This window comes from Notolabrus celidotus, chromosome 14 (genome assembly GCF_009762535.1).
Source record: "Notolabrus celidotus isolate fNotCel1 chromosome 14, fNotCel1.pri, whole genome shotgun sequence".
NCBI lineage: Eukaryota > Metazoa > Chordata > Actinopteri > Labriformes > Labridae > Notolabrus > Notolabrus celidotus.
The window spans coordinates 9,781,989-9,809,923 of NC_048285.1; the positions used below are offsets into that span (position 1 = coordinate 9,781,989).

At 39.8% G+C, this 27,935-nt stretch overlaps 1 protein-coding gene across 1 annotated transcript; it reads right to left on the minus strand.

Moving 5' to 3' along the window:
• On the minus strand, positions 1–27,544 carry st3gal4 (ST3 beta-galactoside alpha-2,3-sialyltransferase 4). The gene is made up of 12 exons (XM_034701515.1): positions 27,171–27,544; positions 19,089–19,156; positions 17,480–17,551; positions 15,016–15,097; positions 14,652–14,741; positions 13,223–13,320; positions 12,911–12,974; positions 12,321–12,416; positions 10,706–10,895; positions 10,090–10,227; positions 3,472–3,621; positions 1–3,376 (listed from the first exon to the last, which is right to left on the minus strand). Exons 3-12 carry the CDS (start codon positions 17,499–17,501, stop codon positions 3,284–3,286), a joined length of 1,023 nt encoding a protein of 340 aa, XP_034557406.1. The 5' UTR covers positions 17,502–17,551; positions 19,089–19,156; positions 27,171–27,544; the 3' UTR covers positions 1–3,283.
• Positions 27,545–27,935: the final 391 nt, after the last annotated feature.

The following is a 27,935-nucleotide window of genomic DNA, read 5'->3' on the forward strand; positions in this document are numbered from 1 at the left end:
TTGTGTGTCTTCGTTTTATTTTAACAATGCTGAGAAAAATAGAGGCCTCAGGTGTCTTCTCAGGTGTACATCCAAAAACATCCAGTCCATGACTCAAGGTAGGAAGAAACATCAGCAGTGGCTCCCGCTCTTTTACTTTATGGCACCTGAAATAAAATGTCCCAGCTCTTGACTTTCTTTTTGCACTTTGAAATGTGTGCTTGTGTTTGTTTGTTTGTTTGTGTGTGTGTGTGTTCTCCACATTTACTGCATTTTGTTTTTCCACCTGTCACAGAATGAAAAACAAACTATTAGATACACAACACCTTGATGTGCCGAGACTGACACATCATCACATGATCCATCAGAGGGACTCGATTTCTGAAAAGAAAACAACTGCTCTAAAGTAAGATGTTGCACTGGCAGGCTGAGAACGCTGTGATACAAGCAGATGGTGTAATGAGATACACTGTTATAACGATCACACGGTCAAAGCCCTCTGTCTGTTTGAGACTGCACTAACACAGAAATCATCATGGAACATGTATTTTTCTATGACACTGCAGCAATGTAAAATTAAACCCAATGCATTTGGGTTCACGGCGCACTGAGGGTGTGCCTGAAAGTTCAAAGCTATGCATTTCAAATGAACCTTATTGTTTAGTGCAGCTTTGGGCGCATTTGGTCATGATAACATGCTCAAGTGGGCTTATTGGATTCAGTTGCTATCTCGTGTGATCATTGCCAGGGATAACATACTGGTATGTACATGCTGTGTGTTAGCTCATGTAGCATACTAAAGCCCACTCAGGACTTGGGGGTTCAAAGGTGTGCTTATACCTTCAGCTGAAAAGTCTGACCTGATTTCAAGTTGTCATATCAACAGCCCGCAGATTCACACAAATCCTGTTTAATTATGTAACTCCCTGTTGTGTAAGGGAAGTGAACACAGCCTGTCATGTATGACATGGAAGGACGCTTTCTTTGCCAATCCCCCTGTTCTGTTGGGAAAACAAACGCATACCATCAGTCCGTCTCTTCCTCTAAAATAAATAGTGGAACATTTTGAAGACACAATACAGGTGAGATGCTTAAGGTGTTGGTACACCTGAGGAGAAACATGTGGAACCGGTATTAGGGTGCTTTTAAAATATATTTGAGTGCACGAGGAGGGGGTAGAGGGGATGGTGTTACAGTACGAAACAATGCTCTCTCCACACATAATGGGTGGCTCTCAGAGCTGAAATGATAAGCTTTAAATTGGATGAAAAGGAAGTTTTGTTGTCTGTCAGATTGAGTTTCAGTGGCAAGACAATCAGTTAGCACCAACAACTGACAATTATAGTTAACTGAAAATGAGAGTAGGCGTTTGATTGTGGTCTCTACCCTGCTGCAAACGTTCGTATCAGCACTATGCAGGCAGAGCACACAGATTTAAACAGTACAGAACACACAGCTGAGCTAATGTAGAATGGTAGGATTAGAAGTTAGTGTTAAAAAACCTCCTGTCATAGACTTGCAGTTGGGTTCTATAACAGTAGCAAAGACCAGCATATCTTACCATACAAAGGTACTTCTTGTACAGTCTGACCTTGAGAAGAAGGTTGGCATCACTATTCAAATATTCAACACTGTATGGAGTAACTCACTTGAGATTTAGAAAAAAATTCACAGATTTTGCTGAATGTGGCACATTAAGGAAGCTCCTGCTATTACTGAATTAGTTAGCAATTGTAGCTGAATTAGAAGTATTACAGTCTTTACTGCCAGTCTTGTGATTGACAGCTCATCGAAAGTCACCTTTCACTCAGATCTCGGCTCATGATCTGAACCCTGTCTCTGCTAACATCTTACCACGAATAAGTCTAGTTTAAACATGCTAAGTACACAACTCTATTCATACCAACCTAATATATAGCAGTGTACAGTGAGTAGAAACCATCATTAACATCTGTCTCTGGGGGCAAATGTATGTTAGTCAATGTGAATTAGTGTTGTGTAGTTTTCTGGTCTTCCAGATGTCCACACTGTACATGTGTTCCTAGCACATGTGCTGTTACATTAACCCCAGGCACTTTAAGATGGGCTGCTGCATGAATGCACCATGTGCAGTGCAGTAAAGTATATGCTGTGTGAAGTGAACGCTGTAGATGCTCTCTGCCATCTAGTGGTGAAAGACAGTGATATCAAAATAAATGCAAAATTAACATAATGCAGATTTGTTACGGTCATCTAACTCAATAAAGCATAATGATGTCTATATGTGAGTACATGAACCTGTTCATTAAGAGGAAAAAATTGGCAAAAATATGACTTTTAACAAAACTCCAATGGAACCAATTCAAATTCAGCGTAATTAAAAATGTATTCAAATTCTGTACATTAAAAAATATCCAGTGGTACCAGTTACCAGTATTGTTTGTTTCAGAAAAAAATGATTAAATAAATTAAAAAACAAAACAAAACAAAACAACACAAATGAGCAAAATACAAGAAGTATTTCCAGTCCAGGAATCATAAAAGTAAAGTGATGTTTCTCCAGCTAAGTGTGTACATCAGGATTGTGATCAGGTGATTTCCATTTCAACAAAAGCACATTTAAAGTGAAGTTTTTAAAAAGTCCCCATGACCTGTGACATACATCTTAGTCGTGAATCAGATTTATGTTCAACAGCAAGAATATTTTGGCTTGATAGAACTAAAAAAAAGAAAGAAATGTGCATCATGTTGATGTGTATGCAGCAAGAAATAATCCACGTTGATTAAGTTTACAGCTCAGTGATATTCGTGAAATGTCTGGACGTAGTGAAAAAAAAAGAGCTGAGCTGTGAAATGTTCCATTCATTAGACGTGGCAGTTGTATCCTCTGTTGGGCTCAAAAAGCAACATTTGTGCATTAAAATGATCCAAAATCCAGCAAAGTTTATCATGACTTGTTTTCCAGAACAGGGTTCATGACAGACACATGGTTTCACCATAAATAGTAATTACACTTTCTGCAACTTTTAAAGTTGTTATAAACTTTTTCATGTCATCCAAAGTGCCGAGCCAGATTTCCAGAACTCATTCTACTTGACAAATCTAAGGAAATATTAAGGTGCTCGTGAGGACATTCTTGATATCTACACCTGTGCCACTCATGTCAAAAAGTGTAACTGAACGCACCAGCAAGATGTCTTGGATCCCAACGCAGAAGGCACACTCAGCTCTGATCTGGATCAAAGGGACCCGAAACAGAGCTGAAATTGGATTTGATGTTCAACCAGTTTTTTGGGTTTAATTGACTGATCAAGTGTGTGTATCATCAATGTGGGCGTGAGTGCAGGTAAAGAATGGCTCCTGAATCCTCCAGTCTTTTTAAGGCTTCTGCTTCTTGATTGAGGTCATGGTAGGAATTCTGCAGAGAGAGAAAGCAGGGGGTAGAAATACTTCTCCAGCATACATGTGAGTACACAGGTTATATTTGTGGTGGTATAGAAGACTGCTACCCACTTTCATAGACATCATGTTGTCTTTTCCATAGTAATGGATAGGCTGCTTTTGGCTCCTTGAGTTTGGGTATCCAAACCCAGCAACATGGACCACATCACAGTAGTTGAGAGCGACGAACACAGCAAGGATACCCGTGGTAGGATGCACTGGCTGTTGAAAGAAACGAAACTTAGCAATATATATATACACATCATATATACACACACTCATCTTTATATGCATCATACATTTGGTAGGCTTTGTGTATAAAATTAAGGCAGTGAGCATTTATGTGAAGCCGCAAATGCTTCTGTTGTGTATGAAAAATCTATATTCTGCTCTATTCAGGTACAACTGACTTAAATGCAGCCTCTGATTTCAACACTAGGTGGTAGTAGAGGGCAACATACAATTCTGCCTCTGACCTTCTCTTGTACTTTATCAACACAAACTTTCTGAGTGCAGGACACCATCCAATAACTGTTGTGAAACCTCCAAAGCTTACGACATGCGAGCAGTCTCTTATTAGCAGTTGTTTCTTCAGAGCTTGTTAACTCTTGTTTGACTCTATTCGGTAATAGCATCTGCAAAATTAACATTATGCAACGTATTCATTTAACATCTTGTGAGCTGCTTGCAGAGCAGAAACTCAAAAGATATTGACAAGAGCTTGGTTGATGACAGAGGAGTAAGAAACATCAGCCAGCCTCACCCTGCACTGTGGCTGCTTTCCAGCAGCTTCGTCACAAGCGTATTACGACTTCTTCTGAAGAATAGCTCTCATGATGCCAGTGACTAACAACTCCACAGTGATTTCCCACATGATGTCTCTGATCAACAGGACTTCACAGTGTTCTTCTTTGGAGATTTCATAACTTCCAACGAATGTTGCTTACTTGGCATAGAGTCAGTGTGCTCACTGACACAGTTTTGTTCAAAGTTGGAGCACAAACTGTTTTTGTGGATTTGAATATCAGGGAAGAAGAAACAAAGGAAAAACACTCTGGAGTTTTCTGTTTCTTTTTACAGCAGCACAAGATTAAACAGCACATATTGCTCTGTCCTTACTGGATAATTCGTATACGAGTCTAAGTTAACTCAAAACCCCTGTTTTGTTCTTGAGAAGTTTCATTCAGTAAAACCTTCTGCGTGTGTGTGTTGGTTGCTACTTTACTGCTATTAGGTTGACAGCATCATCCAGTGCATGTGTACACTGTGATGTAAACGTTTTGCTATTCCCCCAGAAATATCTTACTGAGAACCAGCTATCCCTTCATGGAAATCAATGACTAGTCAGCAAATATGTGGGTCCTTCCCCTTGCAGGAGACCCTAACAACACTGGAGAGCTTGTTCAGTGACAGGGTCCTTCCCTGGGTGTCTCACGGAGAGATACTGCAGGTCTTTCCTTCCTGCAGTGGTCCTACTTTATAATCAACGATAAACACTCTCACCAAAATGGACACAAGACACAATCTATTTATGAATGAGCAATTATCACTTCAATTCATCTCAATCCTACAAATGTGCAATACATCTTTACCCATGTGCTAGTTCTTACTTGTATTATTGGTTCTGTAAATATACTGCAAATGTACTTATTTAGTTCTGGACATATTTTTCTGAAGATATTCAAATTCTTAATAATTACTATTTTTTAATGCTCTTTATTGTTTGCACTTTCCACTTTGCAGCTTTAACACAAAATTTCCCCATTGTTGGACAAATAAAGGTTTAGCTTATCTTTTCTATATCACGAATACCTTGAACAAAATCAAAATGTCAATAATATGCACAGGTACAAAAATGTATTATCTACAAAACTGAGTTCATTCATTTTTAAGCACTGGCGACAAACTTCAACATCTCTTCTTCAAATCCAGCCTAGAAATCAGCTGCATGTTGTTTAGTACAGCTCTCACTAGTCCCTTGTTTCCTGACATCTCTGTACTGCCCTTTAATAATGGTATAATTATACAACAGTCAATAAATTAATTTTAAAGTCATCTTTACTGCTCTGATGCACTTTTGACCCTCGAGGATGAATATCATTGAAAAATCTGCAAGTTAGCATTCTAACCAAAACCAAATGAGTGTCAAGTATTATCCAAATTAAATCCCTACGCTGGCTGATTGAAAGCAGTCAGGCATTCGTCATTGTTTTGAAATGTTTGCTTTCTCTGCTCACAGTTCTGCTCCTGTAAGTTCATGGTCTCTACACATGGGTTAAACTGAGTCTGAGTCACTGCTAAATGCTCCTGGATATACGTCAACACTGATGCTGCATCTGTTCAGTTCATGACATCTGGAGAATGCAGAAGTGATCAATAAAGGCTGTGTCAGGGGTCATGGTACAGTGGGGATAAAAGGTTGTTAAAAAATAAACCTGCCAACGTTTATAGTTGGTGCGATACATATAAGATTAGATTTCTTACGTGCTATCTCTATCTCCATTAAACTCTACATCAAAACCCTTATTTTCTTTACATATGAAAACAGCAATATTCTGTGTGGCTCAACACAGCAGATTTCTCTGTGCTAAGATACATATCGCCACCTTCTTTTTCATCTGCCTGTCACTTGTGATCTGCCTGCGCTGGAAACAAAAACACAGAGGGACATTATCTGACCCCGCTGGCATCACTTGAGAAATAAAACTAATGTGAGATTTAATGAGAGGAGACATGTTTGTTGTGTTGTCCCTGGCAGAGTCTTACAGTACACAGATAATTGCCTGTGTTGTTTGCCATTTCCCATATGACTCTGTCAATGATTTTCCATGTCCACAGGGGCAAGAAGAATCACTTCCATGTGACCAGGAGATAGAAGGAGCCTTTTCTTTCCATCGCTCTGCAGAATGCTGCACTCTCACCAAACAGCCTATTCATGTCTCTCTTCTGTACCACTTTCCATGTTATCATCAGCTTTCCTCTGTGAGAGTCCTGTCAGCAAGGACGTTTCTACTGCACGCACCAGTATTTCCCGACTCTAGCCTCCAATATCTCCATTTACTGGGGTTTACTGATTGCCTAGAACATTGATTTGTACCGTAACTCGAGATCTTTTGTGAACTGACCAGTGTTTCTGATAGCATCATTCATGTTAGTGATTTTTGTATATCTGATGCTCTTGTGATATATTGTGTTTTCATTGTCATGCTATCATGGTGTATTGTTTCCATCTTTATCTTTTGTTATGAACTCTGTTTTGACCTGCCGGGGTCAACAGATGAAAATTATGCCTTATGTCTAACTCTGGCATATTTACATGGGTACTATGCTGAAATGCTAATTAATATGCACTGTCCCTTTAAATAAATAAACAATCTTAAAGCTGGGGTTGGTAGTCAGATTTAGATACTCTTTTTGTTATACTGGTTAAAATTATCTTTATGTCCCGATGGTAATCAATACATAATATGTTCTTAAAAAAGAGCCAAAAAAAGCCGCTATCTACAGCCGGAGTAAACCTGGGAAAACATCAACCAATCCCTGCCATTAGGATCCAATTTATGAAACCAATCAAATCCTGTCCTGCCGTTCTGCCCGCCTCTTGCGCGTACATTTCATGTTTGTTTGTGTTTTTAACTTTCACTATGATAATGTTTGGTGTTTTCTTACCGCTGAGGTAGACATGAGTTGACGTAGTGCAAAACACAAATGATGTGATGAAGACCGGTTTTGAATCAGTCACGATCATATGGTCGCGAATCAGTGGCACTCGTGTATGTGAGCAGGGGCGTCGTTTTGGAGGAGCTCCGAGGGAAGATGGGGAGGGGTTAGACAGAGTCCTGAGGAAATGTTACATTCAAATTCATGCTAGTTTTCCGTGACTACCAACCCTAGCTTTAATACTATATTTTTGATTTCAGACACCAACTGTGAAACAATATTCAAAAAACAGCTTACAAAGAGTCCATCACTGTTGTCTCCCCATTAACTTAGCTTAGACCAAAAACAAGAGTAAACCACAGTGTAAACTTCAAAACGTCATAATTTAACACATTTGCTTATTATTTCCCAAAGAATCAATCCATCAGTCACCAGTTGTAGTTATACTGGACATATGGGACTAGTTCTTGGCTGAAGGCTGTGACTTCCTCAAGTCTCCCCTTGGTAGTCTGGCAGCCCTCAAGCTACAGTTGGTAGGCAGATGATGTTACCTTTAGACAGAGCCAGGCCTGCTGTTTCCTCAAGTCTCATGCTACACTGAGCTATCAAACTGCTGGGTGTTGATTTGTTTTTAACACACAGACAGGAAAAAGGCTAAAACACATCAAGGCCTGAACTAGTACTTTCAGCCTTGCTCATACTTTTTTTTAGATGTTTATATTTAGACAGATATGTGTAAATTAAAAGTTTGTGTTTTCTGTGTTGTGTGCTTCAATGAACTCACGGTTAAATATCCAAACAGAACAATCTGTCCAAAGCGGAGCAGCATACAGGAGACAATCTCACCATGATACACTTCACAAGGAAGCTGAAAACCAACCTATTTCCTATGTTCCTCCTCCCCCTAAAACAGTATACATGATCAAGTTGCTATTTTTTTTTCTATGATTCAGTATCTAATGAGCACCCCACAATTGGCCACAGCTGACATTTTGTGTGTATTAGCCTCATGTGGTCGCCAGCTCACAGGCGAACACCATAGCTCTGCAGCGACCCAGCACATAGTTTGGACGCAGGCCCATGGAGCCTTGGTGAGCAAGGGCGGTGAGGGGGGCTGCATACTGTCATTCCTGCAAGCCAGACCTGCAGGAGCTCAGCACGAGGGAGACGGGTGTGAACGTAAGAGTTATGTGTGTGTCCAATGCATAAAAGAAAGATTAAACGGTCAAGGAGGGGAAAGTGGTTACACGTGCAGGATTATGAGTTTGTACCTGTGCTTATGCATCTGTGTGTGTGTGTGTGTGTGTGTGTGTGTGTGTGTGTGTGTGTGTGTGTGTGTGTGTGTGTGTGTGTGTGTGTGTGTGTGTGTGTGTGTGTGTTTGAGGGGGTCCTAGTCTATCTGGCAGGATCATTATCTGAGGGAGGGTGGCGTGCCTGCAAAGAGGAGGTCTACATTCTCAATTCCTTCTTTAAAAAAAGGCACCTCTTGTGGATTTTGAAAGTATGAGGAAATACCAAACCTCTGAAAAAAAGAAGACTGAGGCTAAACCACCTTAAGATAGACTATGGAAGAAGTTGCTCTCTTACATTTGTAAAGCCTTGAATAATGAGAGTTATTTTGTATATATTTCACACCAAATGTAACCAACTGAGGACCCCCTTCTCTCCCTATCAACATATCCCTAAAATCTTCCTCCTCCAGCCCACAATCTTCCTCCCTGCATCATCTCCAGTCTGAGCAGATGGTGCAGAGCTCCTGATGGGTGAGCCCGCTGATCGCCTGTAGGATCGCTGCCTTCCCACTGCTCAATCTTCTCATGCACCAGCCAGTTGTGTTTTTACTGCAGTCCAAAAGGGTAACACCCCTCTCTCCCCCCTGACTCTACAACAAAAGGGCTCAGGAGAGGGGAACAAGCAGAACCAAAACAAAACTTGGCTAGCACCCACGTCAGAGACAATCCCCACCAAACACACAAGTCCCACTTGGCAGGAGGGATGCAATGGACCAGTTAGAGCTCCACTCCAGATGAGTAATAGTCCAATTTGAATAGCAGGGGGGGGGGGGGGTCAAAATTAAATTGCCTCAGTCAAAGGGAGTTGAAGGCCAGTTTGTGAAACAAAAACAGATCAACGTACTTAGAAAAAAAATGTAATGCATCATTTTCTTATTGCACAATCACTACTCTTCAGCCATAATCTCAAAAGTTAGCTTGTGTTTGGGTTTTCACTTTTTTGTTGTGCTCAAAGTGGACTTTCTGTTTCTTTTGAGTTTGTTTTCATCTTTACTTTAAGACAAATTTCACTTTTCCTGCTTAATGAAGATCAGCTAAATCCTGATATCCTGAAAAAAACTGACTGTCACAAAATCTGGACTTTCTCCAGAGAATAAAACAATGAAGAGCCTTGCAGAGAAGGAGCACGGGGAGCTTTAAATTTTCTTAAAACACAGCATCTGGTTGAAATTTACACAATATTTTGGCTTTCCTTCAAAAGTCAATTATATTGCAGCGAGTTACTGTGCGGCTTGAAAGACATGAGTAGCTTATCTTGTAATGAGATGCCAGACTGCAGACCAGAAGCTAATCTTCATCATGTTTTGCAGTAATTGGATCCACAAAATTGCTATTGAACCAGCTACATTTCAAGAGATGTGCCTCTTCCAGTAAACATTTTATCACAGCGCTCATGATGTGTCACTTGAAGAGCTGTGGCTAATCAGTGGATGCTCCATCCAGCCTTGTTAAAATTCATGTGGGAGGCAGTGAAGGGCAAGAGAAAGAGGGCATGGGAGAAGAGGAACAAACAAGAGGGAAGATTCGAGTGGGAAATCTCAGGAATGGACAAAATGAATTAGCACCACAAGAGGAGAGGCATCCCCACCAGAGGAATAAAGCCACAAAAGACTTTCTTCTCAAGAACAGAAGGATAATTTAGTGTGGACCTAAAATAAAAATCCTGGTTCTGATATTGTGATCTCTACACCTGCAGTGTCATGGTTTTCAAACCAGTGAAATGGAAGTGATGCCTCACCTGTTTACTCTTGGGATAGAGAGGGATCCGGAGCAGTCTGTCTGCAGTCTGGTGTAAAAAGACGGGGTCCAGCACTCTGATTTTGCTGACGTCACCCAACCAGATTTGGGGAGGAGGCTTCCAAAAGCCTTTCCTGACCTGGAATGCACATATAAACACAGGGAAAGATAAAACACAGGATGTTGTGAACTAAAAGGAACAGAAGAGCAGAAAGTAGAGTCAAAGACAGACAGTCCTGCTTAGTACACTGAGTTCATTTACACAGACAGAGATGCAATTGAACCTATGACTCCCTCACGGCCCGAGGCAACCAAATCGATGTGCAAATTAGAGGGTAATGACCTTGCAACTATTAGCAGAGTGCGGCCGGAGGTGCTGGGAGCAACAGAGTGAAGGATGTCTCCAATGGAAACTACATTTGAATGTAAAGGGCACTGGCATCACTGAAGTAGAACCTTTTAAGTATTTGTTTTGCTCTGGATGAGTGGCAAGGGCAGGAAGAGAAAAGCTCAGGAGTGTTTATGTGAAACTAAGAGAGGAACAAAGTGAGACAGAGAGAGACCAAGCAAGTGTGTGCGTTTGTGTGAGAGAGTGTATTCTCACACATATCCTGTACCCTCTTCTCATTATAAAGGATCTCTTTAAGCCACCGTAGATCTTGCTGCTTAAAAGGCACCAGGACCATGAGTGTGCTGGGCTCGTTGTGTTGTCCAGGGTTGTAAGAGGCTGACTCAGGGTAGAAGAACCTCATGGTGGTTTTGTTCCCCACGTCATCCTCATAGCCTTTCACTGGGGCATCATTCAACCTGAGACAGGGACAAGGAACTGTATTAAGAGACAAATATACATCTCCCTCTATCCCTCTTTCCAACCCTAATACGGTTGAGGCAGATGGCTGTCTAACATGAGTCTGGTTCTGCTCGAGGTTTCTGCCTGTTAAAGGAAGTTTGTCCTTGCAGCTGTAACTTACTAAATGCTGCAAAGTGCTCTGCTCATAGTGGATTAAGATGAGATCAGACTGAGTCCGGTCTGTAAGATGGGACTGGATCTTATCCTGTCTTGTTGTTGGGTCTTTGTTTATAACATAACATAAAGTACGGTCTAGACCTGCTCTTTTTTTAAAGCATCTTGAGATAACATTTGTTTGTGTAAATATCTTAATGCAATAGTGTTATCAAGGTAGCTTAAGGACTTTGCTACTCAAATCAGCAGCCAGGATTTCATTGAGCCCAGGTTCTTCTCTTGTCATCACATCCCATCTATCATTTCCCAGAGCTGCCCATATAACAAAAGTCCTTAAAAAGACTGCTATCATAAAAACATATTGGCTTCATTACTTTATATTCCTGACATATTCTAAAATCCACAACATGAGTCATTTTTTCTAACAACGACTGAGACCTTGTTTTTCTGAAATGATAAGCCTGCACTTTGGAAACTTTTGTCCAGACATGCTTTGACACCGTCTAGCCGTGTTCCTACGGCAGAACCAGGCAGATGACGTTGAAGTCTCAGGCATGCATTGTTACTCTGAATGTCAATAACCTTACTCGACTCGGCCGGTGGATGATAAGCTTCTGAGAGAAGAGGGAGGGAGGGCAGGAGGGCAGGAGGGTGGGAGTAAGGGAGGGGTTGACAGGGGGAGAAAAATGCATTGTGGCCCGGCCAAATTCTGGCTGTTCGAAAGAGGCTTATAAAAACTCAGAATGCATGGGTTCATTCCAAGGCTGTAAAGTTAGATTTGCAGAATGCTTTTGTCCCTGAATAAACTAACCTCCTTTTTTTTTACTTTGAAGAACTTCACTTGACCCAAACTCTTGCTAATTACTTTGACAACAGCTCTGTGTCAGGGTCAGACGGTCACACAGTCGGCTACTGTCCATCATTAGCATACAGCCAAGGGAACTTCAGATTTCAATCCTGATACTGGAGCTTTCACCACGTTTCCTTTTACAGGTCATTTACCAGTGATGCTTCTAGTCCTATTAGTCAGCCCTTGAAGTTCCAAAATGGGTGATTAGGAAAAGTGTTTGAGCCAAGTATTATTTTGCTATTTTAAGGTTTAAGATAAAGCACGGTTATTTTTTGACAAATGTATGATGTAACAGGATTCGAAAGCAGAAGTTTCCCCTGTCTCTTTTCCTTTAAGTCAACAGTAATACATACATAGAACAACAACAAAATGGAATAAATACAATGTGGTAAACTAATAAATATACTTTTTTTCTTACCGAATAACAACGTCATATTTGTTGATGGTGCTTCCCAATGAGCTGTTCTTAATGGCAAAGCCATTGCCTATTACTGCACAGGTTCTGCATTCAAGTCTGTGGAAAAAAAAACAAACATACGGGACACACACACATTAACACACACACACACACACACACACACACACACACAAACACACGCATGCTGTTTCAATGTGGTTAATTTGCGTTCAAACACTTCACCCATGGGTGTTGAGGCGAGACTTTTCAAGTTTTGATCAGTGAGAAACAGCCATTCTCCCCAGAGACATAACTGACCTTTGCTCATCATAAAGCAAAAGCAACAGTCATATGTTTATATGAAACAACAAGTAAGTGTTAAAAATTAAAGTCACAGGCTCATGCGTGACTACAGCTGTGTAACAGAATGTGGGTGTGTACCATTGGGACAAAGTGTCCAATCACAAAGCAGGGTAAAATATTTCTGTCTATGGTTAAATTATTACTTTTCAAAATCCTGTGTTCATAGTTTTTCACAATTCATCCTGTGTTTAATGGAAAAAGGGCTTAGACATTATGCACCAGTTTGGCTTAAGTGGGCTCGCTCTTACTTTTGAATGTTGGTTGGCACCTGGTAATTTGCAGTTACAGCAAGAACTTTCAGCAGCAGCAGCTCTGAGGGGAGGAAATAAGGGGGCTGTTAAATGTTGAAAAAGAAACAAAACACTTTTAATAGTGCCATTCACAGAACGTTAAAAGAAAAGACTTCTTTTCAGCTGTTACATTCACCTGTTAAAATGTGTGAACATATGAAAAAAGTATAAAACATGCACCATCATAAAAACAGCCAGTAACACTGGGATGTGAGACATGAGCTGATAAACGGGGCAGAGATGATGTAGGATCATGCAAAATCAACATACCACTGCCCTTAATGCCATAAGGTAATGCCAGCTTAGACAGATGCTCCCGCCAGAAGAAATCCTCCAGTTTCAGAAAGAGCTTTGTCTGTCGGCTAATGCTGCATGAAAATGTCAGAGCAGGAATTACAAACAATGCTGGAGTGCACACAATTTCACTGCATAGATGAATTATATTACAAGAGGATTTGTGGCTGAAAGAGCAGAGAGGACATGAATGAGGTGTAAGGCATTAAGGGTGAACAAAGCACTTTAAAAAATTTCAGCCGTAACAACCATAAAACCACACAATGGACAATACCAGCTGTGCTGCCAAACAGTCCTCTGTTCATATTGGCATATGGAAAAGCTTTATTTGCACTTTCTCAAATGTTCTGGTATCTATTAAACAGGTAAACCAGACTCATTGTAAGTGAACTCTCTATGAACATGATGTCATTCAAGAGCAATTTTCCCTCATTAAAACTCTGTTGGCATTTCTGCGCTGAAGAGAGGGAAAAGAAAACAATAACATTCATAGAGCCCGTGGAGTGAGACAAATATGGCAGGTTGTAATATGTGAAGATATAGCCTTTCTGTGTTTGCCGGCTGCACACTCCAGCTGTTTGTGACCTACTGTCTTTGACGGTGAGTCTCCGAGACATTTACCCTTGTGCGCTAGCTAGCTGTTCACAGGAGATCAGGATAAATCTCCAGGGAGGGGACTAATTAGAGAAATGTCACTATGATTGCCTGGAAGGTCTCAGTGTGACTCTAATGAGTGATGCATAAGTCCGAGAACAACCAGCGGCAACACTATGTTGGAATGCAATTCATGTCTTTTTATAGTTAACACAGCAAGCATGAACTTTGACTGTTAAAAAAGTCAAATGTCAAAGGACAGGAGGAGGAAGGTTGACTGAGATGAGGATATAAATGGGGAAGTTGAAGAAGATTGGGACAAACTACATATGAGGACCATGTCACCCTTTGTATAACAGAATAGAGGGCCCAAAAAGAGCAACAGTAAATAACAGCTGAATAAACTGATAATAGAGCAGGAAAAATAAATGAGAGGGGGCTCAGGGCTGTGGAACAGTGATTACTTAACAAGGCAGAACCTGAGCAGGACAAACAAGCTTTTGTCTGCCCCTAAAAAAACCTTTATCAAGCCAACTACTTAGCCAACATTAACTCTCCCTCTGAACCATTTCACATACACATTCCACTTCAGTGACTGAAACTTACAGTAATCATGATTTAGATGGAAAATCATTTTTAATATTAAGCCCTGTTTTTCGCCTGTCCTTAACGACCAGTAAAGAGTACTTCTGCCATTTTAAAGGAGCCTGGCACCTTAAGTTCATATAAAACTGTTGGCAAACCTCTCTTCCTTAATAGGCTATCCACTCTCTCCAGTTAAAAAAAAAAACACAGACATGCCATTACTCACTTAAAGTTAAGGCTCTCCCACTTCTTCTGGGTTAGCCAGCCACCACACAGCGACTTGCTACTGTTCAGAGACTTGCTGGTGCCTCCGTAACTGAAAGACAGACAATAACCACAGCTGGCATGACACTACTGCTGAATCTATAAAAACAGTGTGCCAGTAACACTTAGAAAATGCAAGAATGAGCAAATGTAAAGCATTGAGTTGACCAGCAGCTCAGATGATCAAGAATGACTCAGTTCTGCACAGACCTCATGAGCTAATCTTTTTTACCAGAAATGGGCATTTCTGTAATTGTGTGACCTCAATACCAGAGCAAACAAGGAGGAAAATAAAAAAACGGCTGTGCTAGAGTGTGTGGAATTACCTCTGAAGTATGGCATAGGAGCAGTAGTATGTAATAAAGGAGATGAAGAACAGGAGAACTGGGAGAAGCCTAAGGCACCATGCTGGAGTCAAAGAAGACAAAAACAGAGGCAAACAAACAATTATTTTAAAAGACACAATGATTCAATTTCAAATACAGTTTCAGCAGTTAGAGGCTTGTATGGACAGTTTTGTTTCAAGTTTCCTTTGTTGTAAAGACCGTGAGAGTGGTATAAGACAACAGAAATTAACCCAGAAGCGTGTCTAATCAATGAGAACTAAACGTTTTTCTTTAAGAAAAGGTACTACGACTGAATAGGTACCCATGAAAGTCAGGTGTAGTTTCGTAATCAAACTGGGTACCGAAAATGAGAGTGAAATTAATATTAAAAGCATGACGTTGGGCACCACCTGGGATTTAGAGACACTTCATAGCCTCCAGGGAATGCCCCACCCATTACAGAATCTATCGGTTAACAAAGAGAAACCTTTGAATTAAAATAACCACCTGGATACTGTGATCTTATTTAAATATCAGATGCATTAAACACAAAAAAGAGATCCAATTCTGTAAAATGTGCGAAATATATGACATGTTAAAGTTGACAATTATTGTGATCGATTTTGACCCAAAGCAATGAATTAAGAGAGGAGATGTGAGAAGGTTTTGGAAACCCCCGACATGTTTTTCATAACTGAAAAATGAATGAAAGCCTTATTCAATTATCCTAGAACCGCTCGTCTTCTCAATTTTTCATGTCCGTACAATTTCAACTCAATTAGTTTCTATACTTGGACAAAATAAGACATCCTTATATAAAGTGGACATGATGATATTCGTTTTGAATCCTATATGTAAGGAAACTTTCTAATTAACTCTTTCTTATATAGATGGAAAGGAAGAGGCAACCCAGTTCTTCGGAACATACATACTAGTTGGCACCAGAAACAAGTTAATGATATTTTTTTATCATAGTAGACCCAAACTGCAATATTATGTACCTCAGCTGTAGTGCAGCCACCCGCCACTGGTCATGGCAGTTACGGTTACTGTCATAATCCTAAATGATGCTCCATTGTCTGGTTGTAATCAAAGAAAACTGATTGAATCTTGCAGAGCTGCACAGTTTGACCGTATTTTGATTCATAAAATGAAGATAAAGTTGTTCTGTTAACCTGCAAGGAGGACCCAAAGCTGGTGGTGCTAGCACTGCTATCATTAGGCACACTCTATAAACCGATATGAAATTGTTTATCAGTGTTATCTATGATCCTGTTTTTAGCTGTGCTAAAAAAAAAAAATGCAAAATTTTGACTGTTTCCTGAATTGGTATTAACTTTAGACCAGTCAATGAGTTGAAATTAAAATTTCTGTTATAACAAACAGGAAAGTAGTCACTTTGGAAATTCCCTAATACGTCCCTAAAAAACACAAATTATATTCAAAACCCAGTGAAATTCAGAAAATGATTTACCACTTCTTCAAAAGACTTAGTTAAATTATAAATTAACTTATACAATTCTCATATCTGTACAGTTAGGTAGCCAGCGTTAGCAGCTGATTAGCTGAGCTCAGCACAAAAACTTGAAACAGCTATTTTGGCTCAGTGCAAAGACAACTAAATTAACACCTTATATCCTCCCGGTTAATTCCAAAGAAAAACAAATGTGTACAAACAACAAGTTGCGGAGATACAGGAGGTTCGCGTGGAACTATTTCTTGTCATGGCACAGTGACTTACAGGACCTGGTTGTCTAGCAACCGCATGGCCATGAGAGGAATGAAAAATGTTCTAAGAAGGAGACAAGAAATCTACTGTAACTGAGACCGACTTCAGTGACAGGCCCCATTTCAAACACTCAATGGCAAAACAAAATACAGAAACTCTCAATGCAGCTGCCACTGTAGAGTTGAGATGAAAACAAATCATTGTACAGGGTCTTTGTGCGTGGTACAAAAGCCAGGGCCTCTTTTTAAATCAAAGGACAAAAGTTTAAAAAGCATCCAGACAGATCCATTCTTTCCTTTGATAATGTATTACAGATACCATTGGGGGTAAGACAGACATTCAATTTTAGACTGTTGTGTGGCATAGGTGGCTATCATTGTGTGACCCAATGTGTGCTGTCATGCGTTGTCGTTCTGAAGCATTGACTGTCGGTTATTTTTAAGTGAGATCAAATGAAAAGTTACTGGTGCTTCTCTGCACAGGTAACCCAGTAAAAAAAAACTGTGAGTAAAGAATAAATGTGATCATTAATCTGGGGCAAAGATCATTTTGGTCCATAATCCTCTCGTTTTCATGGCATGTGAAATAACACACAGATCAGATTAGTGCTTTACTGGATATCAACTCAGAGACAGTCGCGTTCAAATAATCTGCTCTGCGTCAGTGACAAATCATAACAAATAGCCAACAACATGTGGTAGAAAACACTCATCATCCCACAGCCATCAAGCTTACTTTTGGTTGTCTTCTGGGACATCTTCAGGTGCTCCTTGGTCCTCTCATGTCTACACAGTGCATGAGGTTATCCTGGTGATTCGTCCAGGGAGGGAAAAAGACAACAATTGTGAGCACCTCCTTGATGATTAACTAGAGTTTATAGCAACCAACCCTTCTGAGAGAAGGAATTCAAAAGAAGAACCACTGAAATATTGAGCACACAGCAGTTAATTGAGTCCGGGGTGAACACACACACAAGCAAGGCACAAACAAGTAAGTTACTTTGAATTGGCTGAGCCTCAGATTTGGTTGAAGAGGGGAGTGGTAGAGAAACAAATTGATGCAGTGAGGCAGAACCAAAACATGCAAGCACAGAGAGGAGAAGGAAAACATGTCAAGAAAAAAGGAAGAAGAGAAAGACAGTGACAGAAGATGAGTACTGATTTGATTAAGTGGATCTGAAATGAGTAACACACGTTGCATCCTGTGTTCAGAGTTGCACAGTCTTCAGATGGCTCAGATAACAGCTCAGATCAGATTAAAAGGCATTTATGGCCACACACATACTATTCCATGTGCAGTATACAATTTAGCCATAAACATCCTGAGTAATTATCTACAGAGGACAGAACCATCTGTGAACTAAATGGCTCTATACTGAACATGCATGGCATAGTTTTAGAACAGGCAGATCAGCTAAATTCAATAGAGTGCACAGCTGAATGTCTATTTTGAGATGTGTATGTCTGCTCATACTTGCTACATTGCAACAACAGTAATGTAACACTGCTGTAAATGTCCTTTTACACCACGCACGCCCTAAACTTGGAGCTAGCCAAGGGGAGGAAACCACATGATCGATTAACACTACCACAGGGACTCCAAGTAGACTTCACTCCACAACACAAGGACACTCTGCCTCTTCCTGTCGACAGAAGACATGTTATGATTCTGTTTCCTCCTGTATCAGGGTGTAGTTTCTTTGAGTTATAATGGAGTATGCTTCATCCTGAGCCGGATATGAGGCCGGGCTGTGTTTGTTTCCTAAGTTATTGTTTAGGATATGATGGGAACACTAAAGAATGTGCAGAGGACCAATCTTCAAATGCATTTTTTTTCTCTTCTGAAACAGGGAAATTAACCTTTTTCCCTCTCCTCTGTGGTGCTTGATTCTTTCTTTAAACACTTATGATGTCTCTATGTTTAGTCAGTTATTGAGAGACAATGCTGAAACATTTCCTGAGCTTGACAGATGTGAGAATATATTCCCTTCAAAGTCTATAAACACGGTAACTTAATATTTCTTTGGTTTTTTGACAGAATCAGGAAAATCCTAAATTAAATGTCCTTTGGTTATTTGGAAGGTACACAATGAGATATATTCTTTTAACTAAAAATATTGCATATTGAAATTGTTAGAATAAATTGTGCTCTAGTGCTGATGCAGTCACGGTTTGATTTCTCAGAAACCATACCTTTCCAACCAGTAGTCTCCTTTAGAACAGATTCACCTAACGTGTCACAACCAACACATAACTTAGTATTGAAATGTGAGGGACTTTTTCAAGGCACTGCGCAAGCACCGCCTACATGTTCACATAAAAACCGTCACAACAGAATATCTTACCTTTTCCTTCTTTCATTGCCAATGATTAAATCCTCCGTGTTACAGATGCAAAAAGTCTGGGCTTCAACCTGCAGTCAAAACAAATAAATATGTGACATATTAAAGCAACTGACAAATTTCTGCATAATTTACTTGTTAAGCTTTGACTTGTCTGCAGAGTTATATGAGGACTTGAAGTAAAATATCATCTCTGTAGTCTAAAGAGAAATTAACTCCTGAGAAGGAATCACTCAACAATCATTAAATAATTGTTTGTATCAAGGAGCTGAAATATGGTTTGCCACAGTGATCCTGAGTTTGATGCTGCATGTCTTCACATGCATCATTCACTCACACACATTTAAAAAAAACAGAAATGTCATGCTAACATAGTCCTGGTTAGAGGTATACTGATTAAGGAGTCAGCTGATTAAATGTGCTGGTTGAAGGCATTTGAAATAATCAACATCTGCCAATGCCTGGGCTCAAACAAAATAATGTATGCAGACACTGCAGGCAGCTTCCTCAGTGTGGCTGGGTGACCAATCCCGTCCCATCTCGTTTATGACTGGTTGTCTGCAACAGGAGCACTAGCACCTTGCAGAACAGCACAGGCAGCTAATGAAACACTAAAATAACACCCTGATTGCCCTGAAATAAAAAGCTGAGGGCAACAGTTTCTCTCTGTGTACTCCCACGCTGCTTATTACGCTCTGTTCTCCTTAGGAACAGCTGTACAAAAAGCTCAATGGACTAATGTGACCTAATTGTGGCTCGTAGTGGGGTAACATTAATGCACATCACCTCACGGTTTCTCTACATGAACATTCACCAACCTCATATAATGACTGTCGGGGGCTGACACAGAGGTTCCCTATTATCAATGACCAGAAGGTTTTGTAATGGTGAATTTTATAAATCGCCGCATATCTTGAAACCGGTAACCTCCCCATGCTTAGCTTGCGCTTCCCCTTAAGTACATTTTTGTCTTTCTGTATTCTACATTAAGCAAACCTTCTATTCATTTCCTCAGTCACTATTGTTATTTTTTCTGCCTTAAATTTTCCCCATCCTAAATGAAAGCAAAAATAAATCTAAAACAACACCCGACTAGTGTTTAATATAACTTCTGGTATAGAAATAATGCAGTTTAATTGTACCTGACATAAATATCAGTCATGTTCTAAGATCTATGGCATAACTATTTGCATTCCTCTATGTATGTATTATCAAATTTAAATCAAATGTAAATAAAGAACAACAGCATGATATTGGCATTATAAATTGGTCTTCAGCTTCGCAATGGGCTAATTGTCTTCCAGCCTTCATTTGTTTACATAGCTGGTTAAATGAAATAATCATTGTATATTATTATTTAAAGATTAAAAGATATCAAACTTTTTAAAAAGGGCTGATTTTCACTTTCTTGATCAAAAAATCTTGATCATTTCCTGCTAAAAGCTTTAAAATGCATGTTCCTGTTCCAAACTGTTTGATTTTGAACATGTCTGACATTTGGATGGTTGGTCAGACAAAATTAAAGAATGCCAGCTCAGGCTCTGGAAGATGTCAGCAGGTCTTCTTTCAATTTCCAAAAACTCTCTTCCTATTCTCTGTAAAAGTGACTGGTAAAATAATCACTTGTACAAGAAATGTTTCAGCCTTTCAGACAGCCCTATAAACCTCTTTTTTTCTCATCAATATCTAGAATAAAACACTATCTATTACCTTCAGCTTGTTCACCCCCAGCCCCCTGAACATGAGGGACTTACAAAAGCTGCACACACTGTATAGCTCTCATGAGCGTGAATCACAGGAAGCACAGAAGGCACAGGACCTCCTCACAGACACCACAGGCAACACAGAGATCAGAGCAGCACAATAGCTGGCTGTGTGTGATACAGTGAGTGTGGGAAGGGGGGGGCGGAGGGAGGGCTGGTCCAGAGAGCAGTGAGGGTCAAGCGCTGCACTTTGTATACGCTGGGAGATTCACTGTCCGGCTGACTGACACAGGCAAGAGTCCTCAAGATGTGAGAGGCCAGCAGAGTACAGCAGGGTTAGATTTAGCCCTGTCAGAAATGCCCTTTACCACAGATGTTCCTAAAGCGATGCTGCAAGTCTAACCATGGATCACGATAGTAATGCAGACAGACCACTTAAAGAGCTTAGCCACACACTGTAGTGATTAAAGATGAGTCAGGCAGCGCTGTGGAAGTGAAGTAATTCCTGCAAAAGCACTTCATGGGAAAACACTGTCAATGACTTCCTGGTTAAAGCTCTTTTCTCTTTATATCAGAGGAAGAATACATGCTAACAAAGAGTCATATGCTAACATGAAAAATAGCTAAGCTAATTATTACAGCTTAATGTCAACAAACTTTGATATGTGCTTCATACTTAAAGTATCACTGTGATATGGTAGCTTGGAAGCAGACTATAACGTCTGTGTTTGTATTATTCAATAAATCAATCAGATTGATGATTAAAATTTACATTGGATATAAATTTTCAGATTACTGTGAGAACCAATTCTTTGGTCATTAATATAATCTAAAGAAGCTTGAAGGGAAATCCTTATGAATGGGTTAATCTAATATGTAAACATAATGAAGATTAAAATGATATTCTTTTCAAATGAACTTTCACCCACTAGCTGATTTCTGTCAACCACAGACACACACTCAAAAGAAAATCACATGTGTACTCTACTCACAATAGAAAATCACCTCTAAAACACATAATCCATGAACTTAATCCAGCCAGAGGAGCTAAATCTGGTGCCCATTTGTAACATTTTGACCGCTTTCATGAGGGGAAGCTTTCAAAGAATTTGCACGCCTAATCAAGCCTTTTTTGCTTCCAAAAAAACAACTGCATTTGAAAAGCAATTTCTGGAGCCCTGGGAGGGCTGTGGATGAGATGCTGGGATTCCCTGCAGGGTATTGGTGAGGCAGTCACAGAGAGTTTGATCTTGGTGCACATTTCTCCTACATACCAGCTTGTTGGCAAGCTAGCCAAAGATCTGAATTGTTGACTAGAAGTCTGATAAGGAAAAACTTTTTTATCTTTTAAAGATTATTCAGGTCACTGAAATTAAAGGCCCTGTGAGGAGTTTTGAACTGGCTGAGAAACAGACTGAAAATGATACTGATGCCTCTTTATGACCTTCAATAGCAAACAAGACCATCAGCAGCAACACTGGCACCTTCTCTGTTGTTATTTTTAATGCCTGAAACTGCCCTGAGGGGGTAGGTGTCAGACCAGATGATGGACATCTTGCTTCAGAAACAGCCTTTATTTGACTGTTTTCATGGAAAATAATCACATTGCCTGATAAAGTTGACTGTTAAAAGACAACAGGATGAGGTTTTTTGTTGAAAACATTACTTTTGCATGTATAGGACAAGAGATAAGAGGCATCACTTTGTCCACAAGGGGGGCCAGAATCGATACAAAACAAAAGTTCCTCACAGCAGCTTTAACTTCAGATAATTATTTATATGACATTTTACTTTTCTTTTTTTAAGTTACATTTTTTATTGATAGGATAGCTGTAGAGAGACAAGAAATGTGGGTTTTAGAGAGCAGGGGGAAACATGCAGGAAGGAAATGGTCGCGGTCGGGAGTTGAACCGGCAACCTCTGCAACGAGGGCTATAGCCTCTGTATGTGGGGCGCATAGACCATAACCACCAGCGGCCCTTGACATTTTACTTTTACCCTCAATGTTTATATAGAAAGTGAAAGTCTTCAAGGAACATTTAATTTCCTTTGAACACATTTAACAGGAATTGTAGATATTATTTTGCATTAGAGCCCTGTGATAGGTTGGTGACCTGTCCAGGGTGTACCCTGCCTTACGCCCGAAGCCAGCTGGGATAGGCTCCAGCCCCCGTGACCCCTAACGGGATAAGCGGTCAAGATAATAGATTTTGCATTAGTGTGCACTGCCCCCTCAACATCATGATCCCGTTAACTCTGAATGTTGAGGGGTCAGTTTGCACGTCATGTTTGTCCTCAATGAAAACTAAGATTGATCCACCACGTAAGTGTCTCTCTATGTGTTACTGTCTAGTGTATTTAGAATGAACTTCAATGATCTTAACACACTGCACAGCAACACATAGAGAGAAACTTCCTTGGTGGCTCAATCACAGCTTTCATTGAGGACAAACATGTCATGAAGAAAAAACAACATAAAAACATGTCAAAACAAACAAGACGGAAATTCAAGCAGAGAAAAGATGCCTCTGTTATGTATAACATCTATGACTGACAGGCAGAACTTGTTGAATCCAGTTTTGGCTGAATGTGAATCAGCCAAAAAACTAGTTTGTGTAAGTTACTTGTTAGTCTATAAACTCTACACAAAACTTTCTTTTCATGCGAGCAAGAATACATGTCATGTAATACTTGAGACCTTACATTCCCTAAAGTTGAGCTGTTTTGACCATCAAAACTGAAACATTTAGATGGGATTTCATAATAACAGCAAATCAGCAGTCTTCTTTTTTGTCTATGTCTTTTATGTATTTCAGTTACTTGCAGATTCAGTTGAAATGGCATTGGAATGAAAATCAGTAACTAAAGGATCAATAAAATGTCCAGGATTTAGATTTACTACTTCAACCAGATTAGATTTGAAAGCTTTGCTACGTAGTTATGTATCTATAAATCCACTGTCTAAGTGTGTATGTGTGTATTCAAAAGCACTATCAATGGAAATCAATCTGTTTATAATTAGTTGGATGAAAGATGTGTTTTGGCAGCTGCTGATCTTTTCCATTTAGTCATCACAGACCACATTATCATATTGAACCAAGGTTACATATCTTTGGGCTTTACAGGTCTTTCCATCTAAAATCAGCTGACTCATTGTGTCTTAGTTGCAGTTTTACTCGGGTGTTTTATCTCATGTTGTGTATATGAGGTATTATCAGGGATTTAATGCAAAAAAAAGCTACTGTGAGCGTTCAAATGAGACATGCATGAGGAATACTTTGGCTGATTCCTCTGAAAGTGTGTCTCATAAAGTGGGAGCTGTAACAGCAGGCCTCTTTTGGATCTTAGTGCTGACCTTGGGATGGTGTGTGTGTTTTAGAGGACAATGTGAGTTCTACAGAAGAAGTCCAGTTGATGAGATGTATTATGAACAAAATATTCTTTACTTCTATATTAATGAAAAATCACCCTCACAGTGACTCTACATGTATTGTATCCTTGTCTACACCACTGCCTACTCCTCTTCTCCATTTTAAAAGCCATGACTAGGTGTGGCTTGGTGAGTTCTCTTACTCAGACCAGAATCCCCATTTAAGAAGATGTTTTTTCTATGAGATGTGAGAGAGGTTTTGGATTAGAACAACCAGTCTGGTCTATTGAAGACCCAATGTTTGCCTCCTGAGACAAATATAAGGAGTGGGTCCTATTGACAGCAACAGTTACCATCATCCTGTTTATCATCTGTTCTCTTTGAGTACACTTTTCTATTCTTATATCACTCATTCTAAATTATTAATGGAATAAATGAAGGACCTTTCAATAGGTATCTCACATAGAGTGTATAAAACAAGGACACAGCCTCAGTGTTGTCACCCACTGGTTTTGAAGCGGAGTACTGAAGCCTATCAGAGGCAGGCACAGTGTTGGAGCTGCTGACTCAGTCGGTCAGATGAAAGATTTGTACAGGAACAGAGCTCTATCTCTCTGTCTGTCTATCTGTCCATCCATCCATCCATCCATCTAGATAGCATAAGGTTATTTTTTTAATATTTTATATAGCACATGAATGTGTTTGTTATCGTATTTGCCACATTACAGCTATTTGTTTTGTGAATAAAATCGTAAATTTACTGGAAAAAATGTGTGAGAATAAAGTCATTATCTTAGGACAATAAAGCTGTAATTTAATGAGAAAGAAGAAGTCCCAACAGGATGTGGTTAATCTATCTGTATTCCAAAACAACATAAACTGTGATATTGGAAGAGCAACCAGCTGCCTGCATTAGAATGAGGAACATGTATCATCTTGTGAAGTTATACGCAACAGCTGAGGACAAACAGTGGTTGTAAAAGCGTGCCCAGGCTGCTGCCTATTAGCCTGCCCGTCTTCAAAACAGACTCAGCTCTTTGCACAATCGACTCAGAACCTTGATACTTTGGTTGCTGATGAGCTAAAAGATTAGGCATTGAGATTTTTGTGAAACTTATACCAAAGAATAATTTCACAAGATGCTCCACGTTCCTTACTTTGGTTCAGAGAGCTGCAGGCTGCTCTTATGATCTGTCCCTTCAACATAACATGGTTATTCATAGACTAAGGTTTGGACTTTATTCTCATAAATGTGCGACTTTAATCTCAAAATCTCACTTTTTTTCTATAAGGTGGCCCTTATAACCTATCATAGTGTAATATCCATCAACAAAGCAAGTTTTCAACATTTAACACTATTTTGGTCAAACCTTTAAACGTTTTAGTCTCATTAAATGGGATACACCTATGAAATCAAGCTCAAAGACATCTTCAGGGCCTTTGATGCATCTTCATCCAAAACGGTGTCAGCAAAGGCTGCAGTTCAAATAACAACTAAATCATTTTTCAACAAAATATGAATATTGATAATTTGCAGAGCTTTTTATTTCTTTATTCATTTATTTACTTTTGCTTGCAATGACAAGTCATTTTCTAGGGTTTGTGATTACAGTGATGTGTTTCCAAAAGGCACCAATTCCACCCTACCTTACCTTATCTTAATATTTGCTGTGATAATATTCGATAGATTGATATTACACAAGACAAATATCTGTTTTTGTGGTCAATAAATGAAAAATTAGTAAAAAATAAAAAGTATTCAGAATTTCTGCAACTTTATAGCTGTGGTTGATGTTCCATATTATACCAACCTAGCTGTGGAGATCAGTGGTACAGGATCAGACAGGTTTAAAGATCAAATCCACTTGAAGGGTAAAGTACAATATTATGCTATCAGGCTGTTTGTTTGAATCCAGTTTATCTAATCTTGTATAATACTTTGAGCTCTCCTTCAGATAAAAAGTCCATAAATTACCTCATTTTGACTACCTCACCTTTATGATATATAAGTTCAAGGTTTGCAGCTTGTCTACAACTCTCCATTTTCACAGTAGGCTTTCTTATACTATAGTGTGATCAAATGTAATCTAACTCCACTATTAAATAATTTTATAAAAAACTGTTGGTGTGATTCTGCATTTAGCTACAAAGATCTTTCACTTTGTGATCTTAAGTTTGACTCTAATAATACAGGTAGTTCTTTCAGTTATCTTTATGAAGCCACCACAAGACAGTTTATAGAACTCGCCTGAAATGAACCTTCAGTGTGCAGATGTGTGCTAACACATCTTGACTGATTCAAGGACGAGCACTTCATAGCAGAATAACTGAGGCACAGGGAAGGCAGCCAGTTTGCCTCAAGTTGCCATGTGAAAACTATTACAAAGCCCCTTTCAGTACATCAGTGATTACAAATGACTACAAAACTAACAAATGTTGCAATACTCTGCATAAAGGGGAAGGCAGAAACTAATCCTGTTTGATGCAGCATAATTTGACTTGTAGGTAGTAATACCTAACACACAAGGTTGATATATGAAAAACAATTTACATTGCTTGATGACTATAATTACAATAGTTGCAAGTCAGCTCATCATTTTCACCACTCTCAGCACTGGCAAGAAACATGTGCCAAAGAGGAAAGCAGGAGGCACAGGGTTCAGTGCCAGAGAGCAACTTGAACTGAAGTTAGATTCAAAGGAAATAAAATCACTGTCTGTGGTTGGAAAAAGAGAAAACGTGTTATAAGCTCTCTTGATCATAAGGCATGCAAGTTGTGGCTCCATCCCATTCTTCTAACAACCAAACCTAACAAGGAACAACTCAAAATAAGAGTAATGAAACTGACTGAGACGTGCCAACCAAATTAAATCTGATACCACGGATCCAATAAAACCAGTCACAACATATCAACGTTTAACTGTGCCTCAGTACAAGCCTGCAGAGAACTCCTTCCACACACCAACTGCTGCTCTACGTTGACTCGGAAGCCTTTTGTACAGTCTTACTCACCAGCACCAGCAGCGCTCCCAGACAGATGAGGTTTAATCCGTGGAGCGAGCCTGTTGGACTGTACACTGATGTTGCAACCAAGTTCACGTTGCTTTTGGGTGGCAATCCCTGCGTGGGAAAACGAGGAATATGCGGTGAAGCCCGCAGCGCGCACACACGGATAGGAGCAGTGATGTGACGTTAGCATCAAAGCTCATCCCTCCTCTGAACAATGTAACGGAAACAAGAATCGCGCAGGGTAGTTTACTGTGGGTCTCAGTGGCATGCAGTCCGCAGGCAGTTATAGCGGTTTACTGGAACGCTTTCTCTGTTACAGCGCGTTCCCTTTCCTCTGAAGTGGAGTAACGCATGCGCGTTTGGGTACGCGCACTGGAGAGAGCAGAGGCACATACCGTGGCTGCTTTAATGTACAAGCTGAGACCTGATGGTGCTGCTGCTGAATGTAATACACAGGTTATCGAAATGTCTCATGTAAATCATCAAGTTTGGGAGATTGTTGTCCCCATATCTCTCCAGTTCGCCTTAAACTAGACGTTTTATCAGAGGGAGCCATATACGGAAGAACTTTTCAGTTTGCATTTTTGAAGCAGTGAAAGGTTAAGATAACGAAGTTGCACAAGACCAAGATAGGAAGGGTGTCTCTTAAGAGTACAAATTTGTATTTCATTGCTTGGCTGTAGCATGCACAATACAATCTAGACTTTGCAGGCTGTGGTAAAGGGAGGTTTTAATTTTAACACGACCTATTCACTAATTTCTTTTTTA